At 35.0% G+C, this 25268-nt stretch overlaps 3 protein-coding genes and 1 long non-coding RNA gene across 8 annotated transcripts; 3 read left to right on the top strand and 1 right to left on the bottom strand.

Annotated features, from left to right (window-relative positions):
- Window positions 1–193: 193 nt before the first annotated feature.
- Window positions 194–12746, top strand: cfap119 (cilia and flagella associated protein 119). Its single transcript, XM_082151793.1, has 9 exons — window positions 194–942; window positions 1050–1084; window positions 1205–1270; window positions 6231–6397; window positions 6517–6587; window positions 10748–10864; window positions 10971–11046; window positions 11230–11346; window positions 12196–12746. The coding sequence occupies exons 1-9, from the start codon at window positions 922–924 to the stop codon at window positions 12204–12206; spliced, it is 681 nt and encodes a 226-aa protein (XP_082007919.1). The 5' UTR covers window positions 194–921; the 3' UTR covers window positions 12207–12746.
- On the top strand, window positions 1277–5699 carry LOC309485141. Its single transcript, XR_014201075.1, has 2 exons — window positions 1277–3235; window positions 3854–5699. It is a non-coding gene; the product is annotated as an uncharacterized lncRNA (long non-coding RNA).
- On the bottom strand, window positions 12000–17638 carry phkg2 (phosphorylase kinase, gamma 2 (testis)). Its single transcript, XM_082151785.1, has 10 exons — window positions 17429–17638; window positions 16402–16505; window positions 16150–16325; window positions 16016–16070; window positions 15875–15940; window positions 15618–15781; window positions 15419–15509; window positions 15173–15326; window positions 13954–14079; window positions 12000–13405 (listed from the first exon to the last, which is right to left on the bottom strand). Exons 2-10 carry the CDS (start codon window positions 16494–16496, stop codon window positions 13160–13162), a joined length of 1173 nt encoding a protein of 390 aa, XP_082007911.1. The 5' UTR covers window positions 16497–16505; window positions 17429–17638; the 3' UTR covers window positions 12000–13159.
- A 754-nt stretch (window positions 17639–18392) lies between these two features.
- On the top strand, window positions 18393–24139 carry cbx1b (chromobox homolog 1b (HP1 beta homolog Drosophila)). 5 transcript variants are annotated; one of them, XM_082151788.1, is made up of 6 exons: window positions 18393–19103; window positions 19566–19651; window positions 20450–20624; window positions 20792–20942; window positions 21089–21183; window positions 22926–24139. In XM_082151788.1, the coding sequence occupies exons 2-6, from the start codon at window positions 19606–19608 to the stop codon at window positions 23068–23070; spliced, it is 612 nt and encodes a 203-aa protein (XP_082007914.1). In that variant the 5' UTR covers window positions 18393–19103; window positions 19566–19605; the 3' UTR covers window positions 23071–24139. The 5 variants fall into 5 exon arrangements, with proteins under 5 accessions (XP_082007914.1, XP_082007915.1, XP_082007913.1 ...); XM_082151787.1 differs by having other exon boundaries at window positions 18398–19103; window positions 19585–19651; XM_082151786.1 differs by lacking the exon at window positions 18393–19103 and adding an exon at window positions 19122–19455.
- Window positions 24140–25268: the final 1129 nt, after the last annotated feature.

The following is a 25268-nucleotide window of genomic DNA, read 5'->3' as shown; positions in this document are numbered from 1 at the left end:
CTTAATATTAATTTATTCATTGATTTGTTTAAAACACGTGAAATTAAAACAATATTTACATTTATTTCCTATTTTTGATAGTTTCAATGTCATATTAAAAATAATAACGTGCATCCTCAGTGAAGTTTTCGTGGCTTTTAAGTTGGAGGGACTGATCAGTGGTTAGTGGTACCCCCTTTCAGTTGGTAAACATGGTGACGTTTTTTTGTGGGCGGAGCTTAGGTGGCGGCAGAACGATCCCTCTGGCCGCTTCACTAACGTTAGTTTGCCAGTTTTGTTAGCTTGTTTTTTTAATAATGACTGGAGAAAATCCGTTTTTATCTTAATGTGCAAGGTCACTCACTGTCCAGGAACGCGATTGTTATTTGCAAAAGTTATTTTAACGTAAAGTATTTTGACCCGTCCACGACGATCTGACAGCTACCTCCGGTTGAGTGACAGACAGAAGACGACAATGTAAAGAGTGACATTACGGTGCAATTTTAATAATGTGAATATTTTCGAGAAATAAAAATTCCAGATACAGCATATTCATTTTTTAATTATGCATTTGATTACCCTTTCTTACCAGGTTCTTCAAAAAGTCTAATCACAATCAATCAAAACAATGTATACAATCATAGATGATTCGCAAATAATCCGTCGATTCTTGCACGGTTGCACCCAACAACACAACAAGATGACATTTAATAACAATAATAATAATTTAAGCTCCTTATTATGTAGCCGAATCTGTGCTGGTTTGTGTTAGCCGCCTCCAGTTTTCCCTTTGTTTTGCCACCAGCTAACGCCGTGACGTAACTGTGACGTCGGCTCGGATTTGGGAAATGTAGTTGCTAGGATACGATGTAACACAACACAGGTGGTTTAGATTAATGTTTTTATAGAGCCGTTTTCAGAGGCTGTCAGAGGGGAGAAATTATGCCTTTTGAGAACATTAAGGTAAAAGCTATACTTTTTCATGGAATCTAGAGATCGGGAATAACTTGTGATATATATACATTTATGTAAAATATACATTTTTGTACGTTAATTGTAATCTTTTCTAGGAGACCCAGCCTCCAAGAGCACGGGTGTTGTTATGGTAACGTTAGGTCCCACAAAAAAAATTACGTTAAATAAATAAAAAATCCAATGCAGTTTGCATTTTTCAGCATCTTTAGACACAAACATACTCAATTATTCTTGTTGATTGTATTTCTAGGGCAGATCTGAAACACAGTGATATGGAAGAGATTGAGAAGACCAATTCCATACCTGAGATTGAAAGGTTTACAAGTTACATTTATATTACAAATATTGGTATATTATGCTCATTTCTATAGACCTTATTCAGAGCAGCGCCATGACAAGTAAGAAAGCGAGGCTGTGAGGGAGGGATAAACTTGCCGTGTTTTCAATGGCATCCGCTGAATAAAGCTCTTAGATCACTTATCATTTTCCACAGCTCATGTTGTTTGGAGTTTTTTGTCTACTGAAATTTCTTGTTAAGATATTTTGCAGGATTTCGTCAGCAGAACAATCCAAAAACCCACCACTGACGAGATGCATGTCTAACTTATCCCTCACAGCCTCGCTTTAATTATTTAGGCCTATTTATTTATCAAAGATGGCGCTGCTGTGAATAACGTCTACATTATTATTTAATTTTAAACAGTCAGTCATGTTATACTATTACATAAATTAGTGTGACATTATAAAATATAATAGTTAAAAATATCAAGATTAACTTAAAGGTGAAACCCTCATGTCACTGTAAAAACTAAAGGAGCCTCAAATATCCAGTCGGATACTCAAGGAACTTCAAAATGTAATTTAGGTGCCTCAAAGCTCTTTCTCCGATAGTAGGGTTACTGGAGGAGCATTGACAATCTTTGAGGTTCTTGCTGGAACTTATGGGATCCTTTAAACACTTTGTATTTAGTTCAGAGGTTCTGGAGTCACCTTTTCATTACCATGAGACCTCAAAGTGCTTTGGGGGAAAATAGAGGAACTTGAATGCGATAAAAGGGTTATTGGAAGATCTTTTAACATTTAAGTGGTTCCTGGAAGATCTCTTATGTAAAGCCAGCATCTGGAGGAACCAAATGGTTCAGTGAGGCCAGAATAAGATTATTATTATCCTATTATTATTATTATAGGCTACTTACGTTTGATTCAGTATACATACCCAGGTGAAAAAGACGTACTATTAAATGTATTAAAAATGTACTTGAGTGTGTTTTTAGTAGACCTACAATACAAATATACTTTAATGCATTTTTAATACATTTAACAGTAGGCTAGCCTACGTCTTTTTCAGTTGGGTAGCTTACATTTATTTAGTATAGGCCTATTTTATTAAGTAAGGCAAGGCAAGGCAAGTTTATTTATATAGCACATTTCATACACAATGGCAATTCAAAGTGCTTTACAGAAGAAATTAAAATAATAAAAAGAAATAAGAATAATTAAAACAGTAATTTAAGTAATTTGAACCTTAAACAACAACACTAAATAATAATAATATTAATAATATGAAGAAGAAGAACCAGGAGGAGAGAAGTTTTGTTCTGTCACGAAACTGCTGCTGTTCCTCTGCTGTCGTCGCTTCAGTGATGCTCGCGCGCAATAAAGCTCAGCTGATCGACGTCATCGGGAGAGAAAGTAACGGCTCCTCTCATCAGAGCTTCCGCCGTTTGTTCGGCTCTCCGTTACAAGGTTTGTAAACTCGCCAAATAAATATAAATACAGTCTACTCACTATATATTCAAACACACAAATATATAAACTAAATGTATTATACATTACTACGTTTTTACAGTGTTTACCACTCGTTTATTGCACAGTATATCTGGTATGAAGGTTTTAGCCGCGATACTAACTACGTTGATCTAATGAACAAATGGAAATTATTGACTTATTGTCTTAGATTGATTTAGTCATTCAGTTCAATATATTCTGTACAACTGTGTCTTCAAATTGCTGATATAGCCTAACTAATTTAGCTGATTCCTGCTGTCGTCATTGGTGTTTGTTATGAATAACAAAAGCAGGTTAATATAGTTTGGTCTGTTTTTGTTTAGCCTAACTTTACTTACTACAGGTGCCCTCATTCTCTCAAATACCATTTTAAAGCCATTTACTGGTCAATAAATATTATGTTGTGAATAATCAGCTTTGTTCTTTTGTTCCCCAGAACAACCAGTACATTTCTAAAATAATCTGAACATTTCAGTGGCAACATTGAATTACAGTAAGTTACCTACTACACCACATGCAAGTACTTTATTACTATGTACTTTCTCTGTGTGAAATTGTATTGTATGACTGTGTACTTGTGTTTTTTAATCAGTTATTCTCTGAAAATCTTCCCTCATGCTCTCAAATCTCATTCATGTTACTCAGAAAAATAATATCACAGGTTTGGTTCACAAATAATGCTATGCATTTGTTCTTATATCTTTATCATTTGCATTTGAATATAAGACATTTTAACTCTGAATTATAACTTCAAGTTTAGTCTTTTTCAAAAAAAAAAAAAAAGAAGGAAAAAGCTATTATATGGCTTCAGAAGACTTACAACACAACCCATAACACATGAGTTGTGAACTCATTGATTATTTTTAGGATCTTTTCTGGGACATTTTTGGAGCTTAACCATTTTTACATAAATTGTTGCATTGAATTGAACTAGACAAGTGTACATAAGAATGGTTTCATGAATGATTTACACCATTTTTTTTTTGCTTGTGTTTCATGCAGTGAAATTGAATGGTGAATGGTTTGGAACGTCACAAGGCTGAGGAAATTATTTAAATTTCACAACTATCACTTTAATAACCTTACTAACGGTACATTTTTTACTTTGCAGGGATCTCGGTAAGCTGAAATACAAGTTTGAACAAGAATAAAAATCCTCCTGTAGACCTGAAAATCATTTAAGTGCCTGGACCATCCACCAGAAAAGAGGAAAAACAAACGGAAAACGAATCTGCTGTACCTTTTCACTTTTCTAACTCTTAAACCTCACACCAACTTGGTCCCATAGTGACATTTTTTGCCACAAACCAAATCGCTGATCGTGTGGATTCTTATTGAAATGACTGGAATTCACCAGTGAACATTCACAGAACAACAGATAATTTAACTGCACCTTAATAGTGTTTCCGGGTCGAAGCCTCTACTTCTACTTCCTCTATCTTGTTTCATGAGAATACTCAACAACCATTTATGAACACTGTTGATTCAAGTCACACATTTAAGCTTTTCAAAAGCCATAGTGTACATTACAGTCTCCAGTCTAACGGCATCCCAGACTTCAACATTTTATGATTCAAAATACACTCACCTAAAGGATTATTAGGAACACCTATTCGATTTCTCATTAATGCAATTATCTAATCAACCAATCACATGGCAGTTGCTTCAATGCATTTAGGGGTGTGGTCCTGGTCAAGACAATCTCCTGAACTCCAAACTGAATGTCAGAATGGGAAAGAAAGGTGATTTAAGCAGTTTTGAGCGTGGCATGGTTGTTGGTGCCAGACGGGCCGGTCTGAGTATTTCACAATCTGCTCAGTTACTGGGATTTTCACGCACAACCATTTCTAGGGTTTACAAAGAATGGTGTGAAAAGGGAAAAACATCCAGTATGCGGCAGTCCTGTGGGCGAAAATGCCTTGTTGATGCTAGAGGTCAGAGGAGAATGGGCCGACTGATTCAAGCTGATAGAAGAGCAACTTTGACTGAAATAACCACTCGTTACAACCGAGGTATGCAGCAAAGCATTTGTGAAGCCACAACACGCACAACCTTGAGGCGGATGGGCTACAACAGCAGAAGACCCCACCGGGTACCACTCATCTCCACTACAAATAGGTAAAAGAGGCTACAATTTGCACAAGCTCACCAAAATTGGACAGTTGAAGACTGGAAAAATGTTGCCTGGTCTGATGAGTCTCGATTTCTGTTGAGACATTCAGATGGTAGAGTCAGAATTTGGCGTAAACAGAATGAGAACATGGATCCATCATGCCTTGTTACCACTGTGCAGGCTGGTGGTGGTGGTGTAATGGTGTGGAGGATGTTTTCTTGGCACACTTTAGGCCCCTTAGTGCCAATTGGGCATCGTTTAAATGCCACGGCCTACCTGAGCATTGTTTCTGACCATGTCCATCCCTTTATGACCACCATGTACCCATCCTCTGATGGCTACTTCCAGCAGGATAATGCACCATGTCACAAAGCTCGAATCATTTCAAATTGGTTTCTTGAACATGACAATGAGTTCACTGTACTAAAATGGCCCCCACAGTCACCAGATCTCAACCCAATAGAGCATCTTTGGGATGTGGTGGAACGGGAGCTTCGTGCCCTGGATGTGCATCCCACAAATCTCCATCAACTGCAAGATGCTATCCTATCAATATGGGCCAACATTTCTAAAGAATGCTTTCAGCACCTTGTTGAATCAATGCCACGTAGAATTAAGGCAGTTCTGAAGGCGAAAGGGGGTCAAACACAGTATTAGTATGGTGTTCCTAATAATCCTTAAGGTGAGTGTATACATGGTTGATTATTCATGTTGCTTATGTATTATACAATTGTTTTGTGTATTCATTGATATTAATCTATAGTTAGCTTTTTTCCCCCATGTGCATGGAAGTGTATGTATAAAAATGAATATCAAATATGTAATAAACAATTCTTATTTTGTATTTGGTTCAATTTGTTTATTATAATAGAAGTCAAAGGTAACCATAGTAACAACATGAAGAAAAAAAAAGAGAAATTTGGTTCCTGGAGGCACCCAAAGTGGTTCCACACAGTGCCTAATATAAGAGTTCCTCAGGAAACCTGTGTGGTTCCTCAGAGAACCACTCCTTTTTAAAGGGTGCCTAGAGGATCTACAGACGGTTCCGTCGGTGTGGCAAAGTGAAGAACCCCAAAAGGTTCCTCCAGGCACCTTTTATTTATACAGTGTAGGCAAAACTATCTTTTAAGTCCATCGGTGAACCGTGGCTAACTTTACCTCTTTTATCTTGTTAGGCAACCTGCTAATTTTCCTACCATTGTGTAAATAACCAAGCTATAATTAACAAGTTTAAATGCCTGAGATAGACCAAATACATTTTTATAGAAAATCTACCCTGAATTACAAAAGGTGCTGCATAACAGGAATGATGCTAATCATAATTGATGACATTGCTTGATCTTACGTGAATGCACATTGTTTGCTTCCCCTCTAGGATTTTGTGCCGTGCATTATTGATCTCTGATGTGCCTCAGCCAAGACAGGGAGTACTTCTTGAGTTGTATACAAATCTAGTGCTGTTCTGCAGAGAGAAACATTTCAACAGGGAACAAACTTCTGTTCTCATCTCCATTATAAAAAACGTGCATCAGTTCAACACAGGTGATGCAGCCATAGTAATAATGTTATTGTATAATTAACAATATCTTTATAATTTTGTACAAGATAATATTCTCATACTTAATATATAATATTAAAACATTCTTGTAAAATATTTTCAGAAACACCCCTCAATAACACAGATCACTGTTTGACCTACTGCAGTGAACTTCTGCTTTGCCATTCAGTCAGGGTATGTAAATATACCATTCAAAAGTTTGGGCTCAGTAAGATTTTATTTTTTGGAAGAAATCAATTTAAGAATTTAATTCAGTCATCAAATTTATACAAATTTATAAAAACACTTATGTTACAAAAAATGTGTTTCAAATATTTTTTCTATTAATCAAAGAATCCAAAAAAAAAAAAAACATGTATCAATGTATTTCCACAAAAATATTAAGAAGCACAATGATTTTCATCATTGATAATAAAAAAAAAAATTTTTTTGCAGCAAATCAGCATATTAGAATGATTTCTGAAGGATCATGTGACCAGAGGTGGACAGTAACAAAGTACATTTACTTGAGTACAGTACTTAAGTACACTTTTTAATTATCTGTACTTTACTTGAGTATTATTTTTTTCTGGAAACTTTTTACTTTAACTTCCCTACATTTGAAAGACAAATATCATACTTTTTACCCCACTACATTTCTGTCAAGGTCCTTGAGTAGAACCCGTCAGAACCCGACGTCATATTGACGTCACCATCCATTGTGGTTGGAAATGAAAGTCGTGTTGACCTCAGAACCCGACGATGTTGGTTTCTGACATCAACCCGATTTTCATTTTCAACCACAATACCCGTCAGAACCCGACGTCATATTGACGTCACCATCCATTGTGGTTGGAAATGAAAGTCGTGTTGACGTAAGAACCTGACTGATGTTGGTTTCTGACATCAACCCGATTTTCATTTTCAACCACAATACAACGTCTGTCCAACACTGGAGATTAACGTCAATCTGACGTTGGATTCTGACATCAACCCGATTTTCAACGTTGGGTTTGGTCTTCTAAATGCGAATTTTGTCATTGTTATGGAGCACACTAGCTTATAGATAACAGTAAGGATAAAACATCAATCTATAAACTAGATGAAAAAGTTAGACAAACTTTAAGTTGGCATGAAAAAGCCTTGCCAGAAAGTTTGAAGAATTTTTAAAAGCTGGAAGTTTGAAGTTTTTAGTTTTAATTGGTTTAAGTTTAGTAGTTTTAAAAGTTTGAATGTTTTCCGTTTTAATTAGTTTAAGTTTTAGTTTAATAGTTTTAAAAGTAGTCTCAATTGATTAGAATTAGTAAGAGCAGCTAATGGAGTCTAATGAGCCTCTCCAACTGTCAAAATTTGAATTTAGTTTGGAGTTAGAATGAAAGAAAGAAAGATTAGTTAGAAAGAAAGAAAGATTAGTTAGAAAGAAAGAAAGAAAGAAAGAAGGGAAAATTTGTTAGAAAGAATGATTAGTTAGATAGATAGATAGATAGATAGATAGATAGATAGATAGATAGATAGATAGATAGATAGATAGATTATACAAATTAGATAGAATGGAAGCTTAAATGAGTCTTGATTGATTAGAAATATAGAATGGCAGCTAATGGAGTCTATTGGGCCTCTCCAACTGTCAAAATTTGAATTTAGTTTGGAGTTAGAAAGAAAGAAAGATTAATTAGTTAGAAAGAAAGAAAGATAGTTTGTACCAAAGTTTGAAGAAGTTTTAAAAGCTTAGTTTAAAGTAGTGTATAGATAGATAGATAGATAAAGAAAGAAAGAAAGAAAGAAAGAAAGAAATATAGATAGATAGATAGAAAGAAAGTTTGTACCAAAGTTTGAGTTTTAAAAGCTTGAAGTTTAAAGTAGTGTATAGATAGATAGATAGATAGATAGATAGATAGATAGATAGATAGATAGATAGATAGATAGATAGATAGATAAAGTTAGAGAGAAAGAAAGAAAGAAAGAAAGAAAGAAAGAAAGAAAGAAAGAAAGAAAGAAAGAAAGAAAGAAAGAAAGAAAGAAAGTTTAATACCAAAGTTTGAAGAATTTTTAAAAGCTTGAAGGTTTTTAGTTTTAATTAGTTTAGTTTAAGTTTTAGTTTAGGTTTTCAGTTTAGAAATATTAGATAGAATGGAAAATGAGTCTCGATGGATTAGAAATAGTACAATGGCAGCTAATGGAGTCTAATGAGCCTCTCCAACTGTCAAAATTTGAATTTAGTTTGTAGTTAGAAAGAAAGAAATTTAAGTTAGAAAGAAAGAAAGAAAGAAAGAAAGCTTAAATGAGTCTCAATGAATTAGAAATAGTACATATAATGGCAGCTGATGGAGTCTAATGAACCTCTCCAACTGTAAAAATTTGAATTTATACAGTTGAAGTTTGAATAGTCTTGGCTCAATTTGAACATTCCGCAATGAAAGTCTATGGGATTTTTCCACGTTTTTATCAGCAATTTTAGGAAAACAGCAAGTCTGATTAGTCTAAATAGATAAATTAACTCGAGTAAGAACAGTTTGAAGGTCTAGTCTGAGTTTAGTGGTTGTACCTTGAACAGTTTAGGAGGAGTTACGTGGAGAAATTTAGTCTAAGAATAATAATAATAATCTTAAGTACAATATCAGTAAGTTGGCTTTTCCAAGCCAACTTAATTACAGAAACGTCTGTCTGTGTGTCTGTCTGTCTGTCTGTCTGTCTGTCTGTCTGTTATTCGCATAGCCTATCTCTCGAACCGTTAGTCCGATGTATTTCAAACTTGACAGGTGTCTTGCTACGGGCACGAGTAAGTGCAGTGCCAAGTTTGGCGTTGTTTGGATTAGAAATGCTAAAGATATCGGTAAATATATCGGTAAAAGAAGCCCCAAGAAGGTTGTGGTTTAAAAATAAACATTCTGACATAAACACTCTGTCAGCTACACTGTTTACTTCTAAATATTTTATTCACGGCCATCATTTGTAGTAACCTATTCACAAACTGTTTGTTCAAGCGTAGCATTTTTTAGGAGTTCACTGTGTAGCCTGCTCCCAGAATTGTCCCACTTATTCATTTGTGGATGTTAACTGAATCTGTAAGTCACCTACGCTGTTTACTTCTGTATATTATATCTATCTATAAATTACGGGAACGTATTTCTGTGTGTGTGTGTGTGTGTTATTCGCATATCTCTCGTTAGTCCGATGGATTTCAAACTTGACAGGTGTCTTGCTACAGGCATGAGTAAGTGCAGTGCCAAGTTTGACGTTGTTTGGATTAGAAAACCAAACCAACAATTACTAAAAACACACACAAAAACTGATTTTGCACGGGCACTTTTGCACTGCTCCCTGAATCGACGCGCTTATTCATTTGTGGATGTTAACTGAATCTGTAAGTCAGCTATGCTGTTTACTTCTGAATATTATATTTCATTCTGGTGCGCTTAACGTTATCGCTACTGTGTAATAGTAGCCTATGCTATTCACCAACTAAACATATCCTATTCAATGCGTTCACAGTCTCTTTCACGGGCATCATTTGTAGTAGCCTATTCACAAACTGTTTGCTCAAGCATAGCGTTTTCTCAGAGTTCACTGTGTGCTTTCTACCATGCACAAATAAAAATGTCACTGAACTTTTGCTGTGTAATTGTAACAATGAGCACTCAAACACACCAAACCAACAATTACTAAAAACACACACACAAACTGATTTTGCACGGGCATTTTGCACTAGTTCATACTAAAAGCCAACAAACTTTAAATAGGGTACTATTTGAGGGAACAGCCATTTGGGTGTCCGAAACCATTGTGGACGTTATTGAGTGCACTTATTCAATCTCACATTCAATCCCACTACTGGAACTGTGTTCTAGAAATAAACTTGATATTGATATGAGGGTAGGTAGGCAGGCATAGATTCAGAGGCATAAGATACTGTATTACAACAATGCAACAATAATAAAACAATGCATTGACATTTTTTTACTTTTGATACTTAAGTACTTTTAAAAACGAATACTTCTGTACTTTTACTTGTAACGGAGTAATATTTGACGTGTAGTATTTGTACTTTCACTCAAGTAAGGAAGTTGTGTACTTTGTCCACCTCTGCATGTGACACTGAAGACTGGAGTAATGATGCTGAAACTGCAGCTTTGCCATCACAGGAAAAATTACATTTTAAAATGTATAAAGAGAGAAAACAGTTATTTAATTTTGTACTGTATTTTAATCAAATAAATGCAGCCTTGGTGAACATAACCACAAATTTTAAACAGTTGTGTAATAATCATATATCTGCTTTGAAATAATAACTGTTGGGAAGTTAACAAATGTTTTTGTGCTCAAACCTCTTTTGTTCTTTCCCCTATTAAACACAGAGGCCTCCTTTCAGTATCGACCTTTTCAGCTTGGAGCAAATGACGCAAATTTTATACTATTTCATCAACACATATATGAGACATTATTTTTTATACAAATACATTTTTACTCCAGAGGTGAGTTTATGGATTTGTCAAGCCAGATACTTTAGTACTAGCAATAAATTCTAATTTATGTTGACAGAACAATTAACATTATGACCTCATCCTCTTGCATGGTAAGGTACAGTTGGATATATCCTTGTCATATATTGGAATACCTGAGGAGGACACCAACACAGAGGAAACTGCCCAATCTGGTACTAATGCACACCTGATAAAATCTCTCTCTCTATATATATCTATATATATATGTATGTATGTATGTATGTATATATGTATATGTATATGTATGTATGTATGTATGTATGTATATATATATCTATCAGTTACATACATACAACTGATATTTGAAAGTATATACTGTCATCTGTTGTTTAAAGAAAGTACTGCAGATGGAGAAAAAGAAACTGAAAGGGAGACAGAAATGGATGGAGAAGTTCAACAAAGTGCTGCACTACCAGAAATGAAGACCACAGAGACAGACATTCCCAACCAAGGTAGTTATATATTCCGGCATGTTTTAATTCAACTGGTTTAATTTAATTCCTTAAGTAAATAAGACAACTCAAAAAACAAACCAGCACGCATAAATAAGGCATAGGCTCTAAATATCTATTTCTGTTAGTACAAATCAGAGTATAAGTTCATCCATTTCTCCTCCCACTTGACAAATGATTAGGTAACACTTTACAATAATGTTCCATTTGTTAACATTAGTTAACTATATTAATTAACGTGAACTAACAACGAAAAACCCTTCTAAAGCATTTCTAAATCTCAATAAATGTTAATTTCATCATTTACTAATACATTAATAAAAAAAAAAGTTGTATCTGTTAATATTATATAATGGATCTGAGCTTACATGAACCAACATTGAACAGCTGAACAGTATTTATTTTTTTATTAAATAATGTTAATAAAGATCAATAAATACTCTAACAAATGTATTGCCCATTGTTAAAGATAGCAAAATGCATGAACTAATATTAACTAACAAGACCTTAATGTATAGTGTTACCAATTATTATTTATGCATAATGTAACATTTTAGTTAATATCTTCTTTGTTATATATATATATATATATATATATATATATATATATATATATATATATATATATATATATATATATATATATATAAAAATTTTAAAGCAACATTTAAATGTTTGAGTGGCATTATACCTTTGTGCCCATTGTACACTAAATTGTATTTTTGTAGTTTTTTTTTTTAAATAGAGATTACGTATTTATGCCAGACTGCATGCTCTAATATGTAATACTCACTGCATACCACAAATTAAATAAAAGTATATGTTTATGTATGTTTTTGTTTCCACAAGGTTCTTCTTAAAAGTCTGAGCTCAGGTCCCTAGTTCAAAAAGAAGTGAGGGATGAAGTGATGCGCTTGACTGATCAGCTACAACAACGTCTGCAGGACAGTGCTGATCAACTTAATGATACCATTAGTTAACTGGAGGCCAAGATTCAAGTTAAGAAGTAAGAAAATATGTTCCACATCTTTAGTTTTGAAACCACTCCTTTCAAAAAGTAAAAACGCACAAAAAACATGAATTATATTATTAATTTATGTATACCTGTTTAGAATTACTACAGTACCTTGATGATGAATGGATAATGTCTAGTCAACTGTGATAAAAAGAAACAAGTGGTAAAACACATGTAGAGGTTAAAAAGGAATAAAACCTGTACATACAATTTTGTAAGGATTTTAAAACAACTCTCAGTAGTAATGCGATGTTTCAAGTATGTTATCCTTTGTATTGAAAGTCTTAAAATCCTGTTAAATGTTCCCTGTCCATCTATGGTTTAGGCTTCAACAACCTGGAATTGTTTTCGAAGTATAACAGTAATAATAAATTCAAATATACAATCTGCTTTGTGTCAATAACAGACAAAGGCTAAAGAGCTTGACTAGGAAACAAGCTCTGTCCAATCTGATAGTTAATTGTAAATCCTAGTCATTTTTAAAAAAAAATGTTCTCTCTTCATAATCGAGTTGGTCCATATAATAAGCAATATTAGAAGATACCACTGCCCATACATTTAAAAAATAAAAAATCCACAGTGAGTAGTTAAAATTAGGTTAAAATGCTGTTTAAATCAAAAAGCACCATCCCTCTTTAAAGAAAAAAATAAAAAATCTATAAAAAAAATCAAACTGCTGTGTTTTGTGTGCCTTTTTGACAGGCAGGCTATAACCACAAAAAACAAACATACAAACAACAAACAATAAAACTGTAAATGGACAGATGAGGGACATCTTTAGAAACAAAAATATGACCTTTAGTTTTCAAAGTCTTCAAGGCCCAGTAGAATGATTTTAGCAGTATTCTGGAACAGAGCAGCTCGATTCTGTTGCTCCCCTTTCTTGACCCAGTGTCCATATATGCGGAAAGCACAGCCGTCAATGAGCTTGCGCACACCGCGGATGGAATAAGGGTCTCTTGCTAGGAGCTCCTTTGTTAATGGTCTGGCTCGGTAGCAGCAGCACTGCATTCGTATACAAGCCAACACTGTCAAGATCAGGGCCTGAAGATGCAAAGAACAGTTTTGAATTACAATTAGAATTATACTTGCATAGTATAATTATACTGTTGTCCACAAAAAAGATTTAGGTCTTTTTTTTCTTTGTAATTTAGAAGAACCTGTAATGACAAGTGGACACAATTAAAAAAAAATACATACTATATATGCCAGACTGCATTTGTAATTCTAACAACCAACAAAAACCAGAAAATAAATAAATAAATAAATAAATAAATAAACATACACTACAGTTAAAAAGTTTGGGGTCAGTCATTTTGTTTTAAAGAAATTCATATTTTAATTCAGCAAGGATTGATCAAAAGTGACAGTAAATACATTTATAATGTTCTAAATGCTTTCCATTTCAAATAAATATTGTTCTTTTGAACTTTGTATTCTTCAAAGAATCCCCCAAAAAATGTATCATGGCTTCAACAAAAATATTAAGCAGCACAACTGTTTTCAACATTGATAATAATAATCCTTTCCTGAGCAGCAAACCAACATATTAGAATGATTTCTAAAAAAAAAAATAAAATAAAAAAACACACCTTAAATGTCCTCCTGGGGCTAAAGATCCGCACATCCTCCTTTTGGTACTGACGGAAAAAAGGATGAGCTAAAGCTTGCTCGGCCGTGAGGCGAAGTGTGGGTTCCAGCACTAAAAGCCTTGAGATCTAAGGGAATTTCAACTTTTTAAGCAAAGAGTGTAACGCACACATGGGTACATTTCTCAATATTGACAGCAAGCCTGTATGCTAAAGGCCCGTTCACACCAAGAACGATAACTATAAAGATAACTATATTAGCATCCACACCAGCAGACAATATCATTCAGTTTATTCTAATGTATTTATTTATGCATTTAAAATGTATTTATATATTTAAATGCTTGAGCTCTTTAAAGCAGGATGGATTCTGATTTGACGGTCAATATTTTTATCATTCATCAGCTGAAAAAAAAAAAAATTTCTTTTATTTTATCCGGCTATTCTTTTATATTTAGAATTAATTTTTGAACTATATCTTTATAGTCATCGTCCTTGGTGTGTACTGGCCTTAAAGGCTGGTTCACACGGCAGGATAATTAGGCCGATTTTAGCCCCGATTCACCCCTTCCGACAATCTTAAGGATGCTCCGATTATCGTAAAATAATCTGATCAGATATTCCTGCCGTGTGTGGTGTGTTAAGACTGCTCTCGTCTGCTCGGAAGGACGTCGGGACCGCTCCGATCTCAAATCGGGGATATCCAACATGTTGGATTTATTTGGCCCGATTTCTTCTCGTGTGTGGTGTCCCCCGAGCACGCAGCCTATGGACTGTGGAGTGTAGCCAATCAGAAAGCGAGGTGACGAGGCGGCGAGGAAACACCGGGAAATATAATCAAAACAGCTGGCGGCATGGCGCACCAGAAAGTCCGGTGGACGTCAGAGATCATCGCCTTTTCTTTTGATAACGTTTTTTTTCGGTTAAAAACAAACTACAAACTATTGCCACTGCATCCTCTTCGTCCGCCATGATTGTTTACTCTGAAGTCACGTTTGATCTTCTCGAGGTATTTTGCGCGATTTCCCGTCTGATCTGGGAATGCTCGGGAGTCAAATCGGTTCGTGTGTGATGTGTTGATTTTGCCGTGTGGCTGCGCACCACACACTGTACGACCAAAACTGTTAGACCCGTGATTTTTTATCTCCGTGTGTGGGGTCTCTCAGGTTTGGAAAAAATCGTCCCGTGTGAACCAGCCTTAAGACAATGCAAAGCATCTCACCAAGTCTTTGACGGTGTCAGATCGGTCATCCCACTCTGGAGAACTAAACTGGTACCGGCCTTCCATGATCATTCTCAGCATCAGCAGCTGTTTGCGATGCCAGAACGGTGGAGACCCAGCAAGAAGGGTGAACAGGATCACACCACAAGCCCACCTGTGGGAAAACATGGGACGATGAACCATCCACAATGCTTTTGTGACGCAAAAGAAAGGTTTAATAGCAGAATATGAGTGTTATTTACTCACAGGTCAACCTCTTTCCCGTATCCCTCATGCGTCTCATCCATGGAGCATTTCAGAATCTCTGGTGCCAGATATCCTGGTGTTCCGCACAACTCTAACAAGGGAAATTGACAAAGCCCAGTGTTCAAACAATGTATGTTGTTCAGTTAAATGGGCTTTGATGTGATTTGTCGCTGTTAAAGGACAGTGTTGATTTTCTCACCTCTTAGTCTCTGATTAGGCCCCAGCTGGACCGAAAAGCCAAAGTCCGAAAGTTTGATGTGTCCATGGTCGTCTAGCAGCACATTTTCAGGTTTGAGGTCACGATGTACAATATTTCGAGAATGTAGATACTGGACAGCCTCCAGAAGAGCACGCATCATACTCCTAAAATAAGAACATTTGCAGCCAAAATATAGTACGAGAAGAAAAATTTGCAACCACAGAAACTTTAAACAAGATTTGAGAAAAAAAACTCACCTGGTTTCCTTTTCACTTAGAGTGACTTTTTCAGTCAAGTAATCAAATAGTTCTCCTCTCCTCATGCTGAACGAAAAGTTGTGTGTGAATTTTGTTTGGAATTTTCGATGTAAATATAATATAATAATATAATATACTTACAGGTCGAATACCAAAAATATGAAGGTTGTTGACTCATAAGAATCAATAAGTGTGACTGAAAAAGCACAAATAAGGTCAGTTGCTACTCAGAAAGGGCTGAACACATCATATCAAGCAGTAGCATTCAGACTCACTGATGGACGGGTGGCCCTTCACCACAGTAAGCACATGGATCTCCTTCAGCGTGGAGCTCTTCACCTCCTCTAACTGCTGTTCTGTCATTTTCTCTGCAGTGATCTCAATGATCTTCACTGCAAACTCCTGTCCTGTGTGTTTGTGGACACATCTGCGCACCACACTGCTCACACCTCTGCACACGGGACAGTTTAGTAAAGACATCTCAATAAATTACATTAAAACGCTTGCTGAATAGTACAAATACTCACCTGCCAATCACCTCTTTGGGATCATATTTCTGATAAAACTCTTTTGCCCCCACCCAGTCAGGCAGCTCATCTCCAAGAATGATATCGCGAGTCATACTGATAACCTAAAACAGACATGTTTATTTACCTTGAGTGAAGAGAAGGTAGAAAGAATTAAGCTCTACTGTGGCTGTTAAAATCATTATTTAAAAATAATCATAATAATAAAGTATTATTATTAGTAGAAGTATTGGTATTTAAAATGTTTCACCAGTATTTGTAAGTATAATGTATAAATATCTTTTAAAAATAAAATTGTTTTAGGTTAACAATATTGCGTGCGCCTCCAGTGCTTTGAGAAGCTGCTTTTAAAGGCGCTTTATAGAATAAAGTGTATTATTATTATTATTTTGTGGAAATAAAGAAATATGGACATGCAGGAAACAGCACGTACACAAGAAGGACGTGTGCACGTGCATGTGTGGTGGGGGGTTTGTGTATGTGTATGTGTGAAATTCCTACAGATACAATCTGCAATCTTTTTTTATTCAGGATCGATCATAATTCATTATAGCATGCTATTTTACATGTTCATAATAAATGTTGCAAGTTAATTATTATAACGGACATGCTTTCTTACTAGTTGTACTAGTTTCTTACTGGTTATATATGTTTACATTTCAACCCTAAATGAATGGTGTCGACTACAGCGGACAAATGAGTACCCCTATCAAAATACATCGTTTAAAAATATATTCTGAATAATTATATTCTTGTTTTGAAGCAAAATACAATCACTTCCTTAGTGATTTAGTAATTCATTCATCAAAAAGTAAATGATAAAAATCACTTCCCTTGTTTTTTAATAATGAATGCATCAAAATGCAAATAATAAATCAGCGTAATACCCACATACATGTGAAATAACAGCTAACTTCAGTAGTAATTGAGCAAGACAAACAGTCTAACTGTTCTGAGAAACGAGCCGTTGCGATCATTGACCTCGTATGCTGTCTTGTCCCAACCCTGAAAAACAGAATGTACTCACAACCACTTCCACAAATCAGCCGAAGTGCACAGTCATCTGACGGTTCTGTGTTTTCAACTGTCCGGCTGAAGACATGTAAAGTTACTTGAAGCGGTTGACAATACTGCCATATCACTGTTGAGAACTTTTATAGTGCTCCAGGGCAGTCGGCAGTGGGCAATGTCAACAACACCGTCGACACCCACTTCTCTGCCTTGTAAATGACAGCGGCACTACACTCGGTATTTATCACTGCCACCTACAGGACGGAGCGGGTAACGGCACAGACTATTTACTAAAAATGTTATTTATTTATTTTTCCTGTTTTTTTACGAAAAGTAAGTTTATGATATAGCAACATAAATATAATTAAAAACTGTTTAAAAAATAATAATAATGTTTTACATACGAAAATGAACAATAATTTTGAAAAATATGTGTAGAAAATCACAGTCCAGTCAAATCAGTGGCTTAATAAAGACTGTTTTATGTTACAAGGAGTGAGTCACCTAATGGGGGCCGACCACTGATCTATATAATGTCATTCTATATAGATCAGTGGGGCCGACATGTTGCGATCACTACTTACTTTTTCTTGGTATCCACCATTAGGCTGTAAAACACTTTCAGTAGTAAAGCAAGACCATTTCCATTGGAACTCACAAATTTAAAATGCTACGTTTTGGACTTTAAACTGAACAGCTCTAATTGACTAAATAATGATAAAGTGATAAACAGCAGCAAGGCAAGCACTGGGTTGGACTTGGACCGAGTGGGTCCTTGTTTCTGGGTGTGCTTTTCCTTCTCTCATTGGTTGATCTGTCATAATTTCCATGGACAAAACACTCACTCCTATGGGCTTGAAACTGCCTACATAATATTGCATATTTAAAGAGTTTTCCAACAGAAACAAAGCTGCATGTGAAGCTGAATATTTATAGGCTACCACAAAAAAGTGCATTTACACGTGCAAGTTCAATGCTTCACAGATGTGGCACAGATGCATTTACATAATACAATTTCCCAAAATAATGTAATGAAAGTAACATTTTAAATATGAAAGTATGGATATTATAACATGAAATTATAAACGGTTGTGACTATAAAATTAAAGCTTGCATTCAGCATCATTTAAACAGAGGCAAAGAAGCATTGTGTCTTCATTTGGAGGCGTCACATATGCTCTCAGAACAGACTTAACTCAGTCAAATGAGTAAAGAAAGACACGTAAATACCAAAACTACAATGTACTGCTGTGTTCAAAGTGTGAAGTCTACATTTTACACATTCCCTTCTGATATTCACGAAGCTAGAATATCATCCAACACCTTTGCACTGCAAAGGCGGCACCGATGCTGCATCACGGCTGTGTAAAGCTGCTTAAGCAACATGGGGAGAAAGGATTTTCAATGGACTAACTGGTAGGTATTAAGCTGTAAGACAAGTATTGATCAACACCAGTCATAATTTAATCCTCCAAAACATCTACTTTTATGATGAAAGTAACCATAGATATAATACACCGGAAGTCACCGTTTTGTCTCATTTCTAATACGGAAGTGGGCGTGAATAACAGCCACATTCAGCAGCATCACATCACTGTATACGTCCCATAATTAATCACTGCAACCTATTCATTTCGGACTTTAATATATGCAGATCAGCTTTATTTCATCTTTATCTCCGCGAGATACAAGTAAGTGCGTTTGTTTCTGGGTACCGCCGATATGCGGGCTCGTGCACATAGTGTTTGTTGTGGTAGAATCGCAGCGATCAAATGTGCTGCGGCAAAGGATGCAAGATGTTTTGACCACAGCAGACATTGAATAGCGTGATTGTCCCTCTAAAACAACATGGAGGAACAAAATTCAGTAAAAGAGTGGCGTCCTGCCCTATCCATCCTATCGAGCACAGCGCGTGAAGCATGCAATGCATTTATTCGGAATGGGTTTTGTCGCGCGCGCTGGCCTCCAGTCGCTAATGCATAACAGTCCTAGTGTTTGCCATATATTATGCATGCAGATGTGTCGTACAGCTGCACCCCTTAGGTAAACCAACACACGTTCAAATTAAATGAGTGTAGTGTGTTTACGAAGTATTTCTGATCTATATATCTAATTGATACCATTTTTTTATTTGTTTTATTCATATTTATAAGGATCTTTATATATTTCCAGCTGTTAAGAGCCCTTGGAAATATGAGCCAAACGTCAGAGCCTTCAGCCGATGCTGCTGTGACTGAAGGTTTGGATTTTTTTTTTATTAGTTTGCAATGGAAACCAAAATACCATAGTTTTTATTATTGCTATAAAACCATTATAAATTATTAATACATCTCATTCGTATATATAAGAAGCGTTTAAAGGGATAGTACACCCATTATTTATTCACCGCCATGTTTCAGACCGGTAGCACATCTTCAATAAGGTTCCATTCGTTAACATTATTTTACTACAGGAACTAACAGTGAAAAATGCTTCTAAATCAATGGTTTGATGATTTTAACATTTACCGATACAATTATTAAAATCAAAAGTTGTATCTGGTAATATTATTTAATGGACTTGAGCTTACATGAAATAACAACAAGCAGTTGTATTTTTATTACCTAACGTCAACAAAGATGAATAAATATTGTAATAAATGTATTACTCATTGTTAGTTAATGCATTAACTAATGTTAACTAATGGGATCTTATTGTACAGTGTTATCTTCAAACCAGTAGGCTTACTTTTTTGTTATGGAGAATGACATCTCTTTCATTGTATGGAAAAATATAAAATGAAAGAGAAAAATATGGAAAGGCTGTCCGCCTCTAACATTCTACCTAACATTTAATTTAGCATAAAATGGATGAATCTTTATTTTTGAGTGAACTGTCCCTTTAATTTTTTTTAAGGCAGCAGTTGCAAGTATCATATTTCCACTATTTTGTTGCCAAAACAACAATTGTAGTAACTTTGGTATTTTGGCATAAACTGTGGTAAATGATTTAGGTTAACTTGAACGCTTATTTATTTACCCGCCATTCTTGTATCCAGCTCCAGTTTCTCAACCTGAAACCAAACAATCAACAGCAGGGAAGAAACAGAACAAAAAGAAAGTAGAGGAAGTGGTGGAAGAAGAAGAAGAGGAGTATGTTGTGGAGAAAGTCTTGGATCGGCGCGTGGTGAAGGGAAGAGTGGAGTATCTCCTCAAGTGGAAAGGCTTTTCCGAGTAAGTAGCTGCAGTTAGATTTTTATGGAAGCTTGTTTCTGCCACAGAATAAAAAATTAATTAGGTGATTCTGACCATTTTTTTAAATTCTGTGGTGAAAACAAGCTTCCATAGATTTCAGCTGGTTTTGGGTGTAAATCTTAGTGCTTATTTATTTTTTTGCTCAGTGAGGACAACACCTGGGAACCTGAGGACAACCTGGACTGTCCTGACCTCATAGCAGAATTCCTTCAGTCGCAGAAATCGGCTGAATCTGGAGGCAAGAGGCGGGCCGAGTCTGACGGAGATGGAAAGGAGACCAAAAAGCGCAAGGATGAGGTAAGAGCCATGAAGATCTGAGCATCTGAGATGTCTACATCATTCCATGTCTGTAAGCTGGTCAGGAAGTGTCTTTAAAACATTAGAAAACCAAAAGAGATTGAATGGGCTAAACAGTGTCTTACATGCCATCTCTCTTAATTTAGCCTGAGAAACTCAGAGGTTTTGCACGTGGTTTGGATCCTGAGAGGATTATTGGTGCTACAGACTCAAGTGGAGAACTCATGTTCCTCATGAAATGGTTTGTATGGAAATTGTTACCCGTAAGGTACAAACAAGTATTGGATTAGAGGGACAGTTCCTGAGCAGCATTAGGAGAGATCGGGGGCAATTGTAACACACTAAATTTCTTCAATCACACCTATTTAGCATATGGGGGATTGTATCACTTTGTTCGATTTTTTTTTTGCTTTTGCTATCTTAAGTTTTGATGGCTTCATATTGTAACATATCTATTTTATCTTGACGTTGTTGGTTAAAAGTTAACAGGAATGACAGATAGTATGTAGCTATGCAACATTTTATCATAGCTGTGAGGTCGGGGTAATTGTAACACTAAATTGATAAAAAATGACAGTAAAGACATTCATAATGTTACAAAAGATTTATATTTCAAATAAATGCTGTTCTTTTAAACTTTATATACATTCTACTCTATTCCACTATTCCAACATTGATTATAATAATAAATGTTTCTTGATCACCAAATCAGCATATTATAATGATTTCTGAAGGATCATGTTACACTGAAGACTGGAGTAACACACACTTAATAATGAAAAAATATTTTATTTATAATTATGTTGTGTAGGTACCATTTAGACTTGCTTTAAACACATAATATTATTCCTTGCGAATTAAACCATTGGCGCCCTAGTGTTTTTAATTAAACAAAATATAATTCAATACAAATTTTGTATGAATATCTGGAACCATTCACTTTGACAAATATGCAATATCAAGGAAATCATAAAGGGGCAAATACCTTTTCTGGACACTTATCTGAAAAAAAAGAGTCTATACAGCATATTTGAGGTTATACGTTTTAGAAGTTTATGCATTCATTGGGAATCAAAGCCATGAACTTACCGAGCTTTGCTAGTGCTGTAATATGGGTTATTTGTGTTACAGTTTCCCCCAACCACTGTTTAAGGGGTAGTTCACCCAAAAATGAACATCCTGTCATCACATACTCACCATCATGTCATTCCAAACCTGTGACTTTTTTTCTTCTGTGAAACACAAAAGCAGAACATTGGGGTCCATTGAATTCCATTAATTTGCATTGTATGGGCAAAAATAATAATAATAATTAATATATATACTATGTATCCCGCCAAAAAAAGAAAGTCATACAGGTATGACATGAGAATGTGAATATGATAACAGAATTTTCATTTTTGAGTGAACTATCCACTCCATTCACTTTCATTCACACGCATGTGAATGCGAAATGCAAGCTTCATCTTCCTCTGCATACTAAAGTTCAAGTTTAGTGAACTGTGATCTACACATTCATACAGAAAAAAACAACGTTTTTAATTATGTTAGTCACAAAATTGACCTCTTGGCTTAAATACTAAGAATAGAGTTTTGCGGAAAGTGAAGTAGATGGGATATTTTAATTTCTTTTAATTGTTACTTTATTAAAAACAATGGCATCCAATCTTGTTGCCAAACTTCATTGCAAATAAATTTTGCATGCTCTAAAATCATTCATACCTTTACAGTCACCTCCATAACGGGGACAATTGTAATGTTATTGACTTCTGGTATGAAATTTGATATTATTACAATATATTTAGGCACAAATGCACTTCATATACCAAAAGATAGCTGGTATATTTTGAGTTGCCTGTGAGTTGAAGGAAAATTTAATTATTACAATTGCCCTCGGTTTCCTCAACTTAGAAATCCATCTCGGATGAAAAATAGCTGAGCTGGTGGTTGCCAATGTCTTCTGTATTTTTTTTTATACTACAGGAAAAACTCTGATGAAGCTGATCTAGTACCAGCCAAGGAGGCGAATGTAAAGTGTCCACAAGTGGTCATCTCCTTTTACGAGGAACGCCTCACCTGGCATTCATACCCCACTGAAGAGGAAGAGAAGAAGGATGACAAAAATTAAACGACAACAACGAAAACAAAATTGATGTAAGGACAGTCGATATCAGTCGTGGCCATTGATAAGCTTTTTTGTTGTTGTTTTTTTTAAAAGATGGCAAAGGAAAATTGTCAGAAACAAACTTGTAAAAAGCAACAGTATAAACTGTAATCTACATAGGTTTCAGCGTATTTTAGTTTTGGCACCATTGCCGTAGATGAAGCGAATAGAACACTAGAAAGGTGACTTTGCACCTTTAATGTACTCTTTATGCTTTCTATTGACAAAAACGTTCAAATCATGTTCAGATTTAAATTCATACAACATATTGAAAAGCATCACAGTCTGATATTCATACATGTGATTAAAAAAACAAACATATTTACATGTTAGAAATGCCCCCTACCCTGTGTAATTACAATGTTTAGTCTATCATACTGGGTCGGTTTCATTTGATGCTGTAGCTGTCTCTAAAACGTCCTGATGTATTCCATGATCCTTCATTTTATGTATATATAACTAATGTTAAAATATTACTGCCTTAACAGATTATTAAGAAAATGTCAATTTTATACATCTGTCAATGCAGGTGGTCATTGAATGCATGACTGTATCTGGGCCCATGGAAAAAGGTTTAGGATATAAGCCTTATTAAACATTCGGAACTGGCTTTGATATGATTGGTTTTATAAAGTCATGCCAGCAGCTGTTAACTCTTCAGTGTTTATTTGCCCATGAACTATTACGTGTCTGGTCTTACCATAGGTGCTATTTGTGAGTCAGCCCCATTGGATATTAACGGTCTTTCTTGACAGTTGTGTTTGTAAATATACCATTTCCTTGCACATCAGTATCACTGTGTACAGTCAGCGGAAGTTTGGTTTTTACTTTGGTACTCTTTTGTCTTATTACTGTTACACAGCAAAGTAGAAGAACTGTAACCTCCTTTTCTCCTCAAGACATTTGAAGTATGTTTTTATGTTTTGAGCTTTAACGATTGTATGCTAGTTTTGTTTAACCATGTTATTATTGCATATTATCAGAGCATTTGCCATTGAATTGCCATTTTCAAAAATAAAAATCTTTGTTGTAATTCTGTCAAAACTGGTCATACTTACACTTATTTATGCTTATACTCTCAATAAGGTCAATTTATTAGTTTATTGTATATAATATTTTCTACATAAACAGGGACAATCCCCTTTGACAAATTATTTTCTTTAGTGCCCACTGAAGAATTAGATTATATTAGATTTGAATAATTTACCAAAACATTTGCATGTTCATGGCCCTCTTATGCTGGTTAATGGTCACATGATGTGCAGGTAAATAATTAAAATATTTAATCTTTGTTAGTGTTTTATTTTTGAATGATTTACTTTGTGCATTTTTATTATTTAATTATTAAAATTGTATTAACTCATGAGCCTTCTTTACACTAGCATTTAAAAGTTTGTGGTCAGTAATATTTCATTCAATAGAACTTAATACTTTTATTCAGCAAGGATAACATCGATTCATTACATCAGTAAAAAGTGACAGTAAAGAATTTTCTCCAAATTTTTTTTTTTAAATGTTCAATTCATTGTTTTATTCCAAAAAACATATTAAGCAGCACAACCGTTTTCAACTTTGAAATTTCTTGAGCACCAAATCAGCATGTGAAGGATCATGTGATACTGAAGTAATTCAGCTTTGCCATTACATTTTATAATTTATTAATTTAATTTATAATATTTCATAATATTACTATTTTGCTGTATTTTTTGAATTTATATTTTTATTAAATAAATTACGTCAAGTGACTTCTTTCAAAAACAAATTCTTACCGACCCCAAATTTTTTTTGAAAGGTATAGTGTATAATATTTCAAATTAGCATTAAGTGATAATCCACGGAGGCATTTGCATCAGGCGGTTCTTTGCCTTCACGTCTTGCATTAAAAGTAATTTAATACACAGCTAGCCGTGGATTATCCCGTTTATACCATGGACATTTGCCAGCATTGACAAACTAAAGCTGTCATTGATGTTTGCAGCGCTAAGGGTTAAAATGACGGTTGTTTTCGTCAGCTACCACTCCTTAGATCTAGTATTATAATCAGACACAGAGATAAAGTAGTGCTTTAAATGTATATGATTGAATTATAACATTTATTTGAACGAATTACCCTTTCGAGAGAGAGAGGGAAAGATAGAGACTGTTAAGAAGAACACTTCCTG

This window comes from Leuciscus leuciscus (assembly GCF_965113295.1).
Source record: "Leuciscus leuciscus genome assembly, chromosome: 21".
Lineage (NCBI taxonomy): Eukaryota > Metazoa > Chordata > Actinopteri > Cypriniformes > Leuciscidae > Leuciscus > Leuciscus leuciscus.
This window is presented reverse-complemented; position numbering and strand designations above follow the sequence as displayed.

What these genes read in the sequence shown, in the direction of transcription:
- cfap119 (XM_082151793.1), top strand. Translation starts at nt 922, where the DNA reads ATGCCTTTTGAGAACATTAAG. An exon ending in TGCCTTTTGAGAACATTAAG is followed by an intron (nt 943 to 1,049) that starts GTAAAAGCTATA and finishes AATCTTTTCTAG; the next exon opens with GAGACCCAGCCTCCAAGAGC. An exon ending in TCCATACCTGAGATTGAAAG is followed by an intron (nt 1,271 to 6,230) that starts GTTTACAAGTTA and finishes CTTCCCCTCTAG; the next exon opens with GATTTTGTGCCGTGCATTAT.
- phkg2 (XM_082151785.1), bottom strand. Translation starts at nt 16,496, where the DNA reads ATGACTCGCGATATCATTCTTGGAGATGAGCTGCCTGACTGGGTGGGG. An exon ending in CTGACACCGTCAAAGACTTG is followed by an intron (nt 14,080 to 15,172) that starts GTGAGATGCTTT and finishes AAATTCCCTTAG; the next exon opens with ATCTCAAGGCTTTTAGTGCT. An exon ending in GCCCCAGGAGGACATTTAAG is followed by an intron (nt 13,406 to 13,953) that starts GTGTGTTTTTTT and finishes TTGCATCTTCAG; the next exon opens with GCCCTGATCTTGACAGTGTT.
- cbx1b (XM_082151786.1), top strand. Translation starts at nt 19,337, where the DNA reads ATGCATTTATTCGGAATGGGTTTTGTCGCGCGCGCTGGCCTCCAGTCG. An exon ending in CGATGCTGCTGTGACTGAAG is followed by an intron (nt 19,652 to 20,449) that starts GTTTGGATTTTT and finishes TCTTGTATCCAG; the next exon opens with CTCCAGTTTCTCAACCTGAA. An exon ending in CTCATGTTCCTCATGAAATG is followed by an intron (nt 21,184 to 22,925) that starts GTTTGTATGGAA and finishes TTTATACTACAG; the next exon opens with GAAAAACTCTGATGAAGCTG.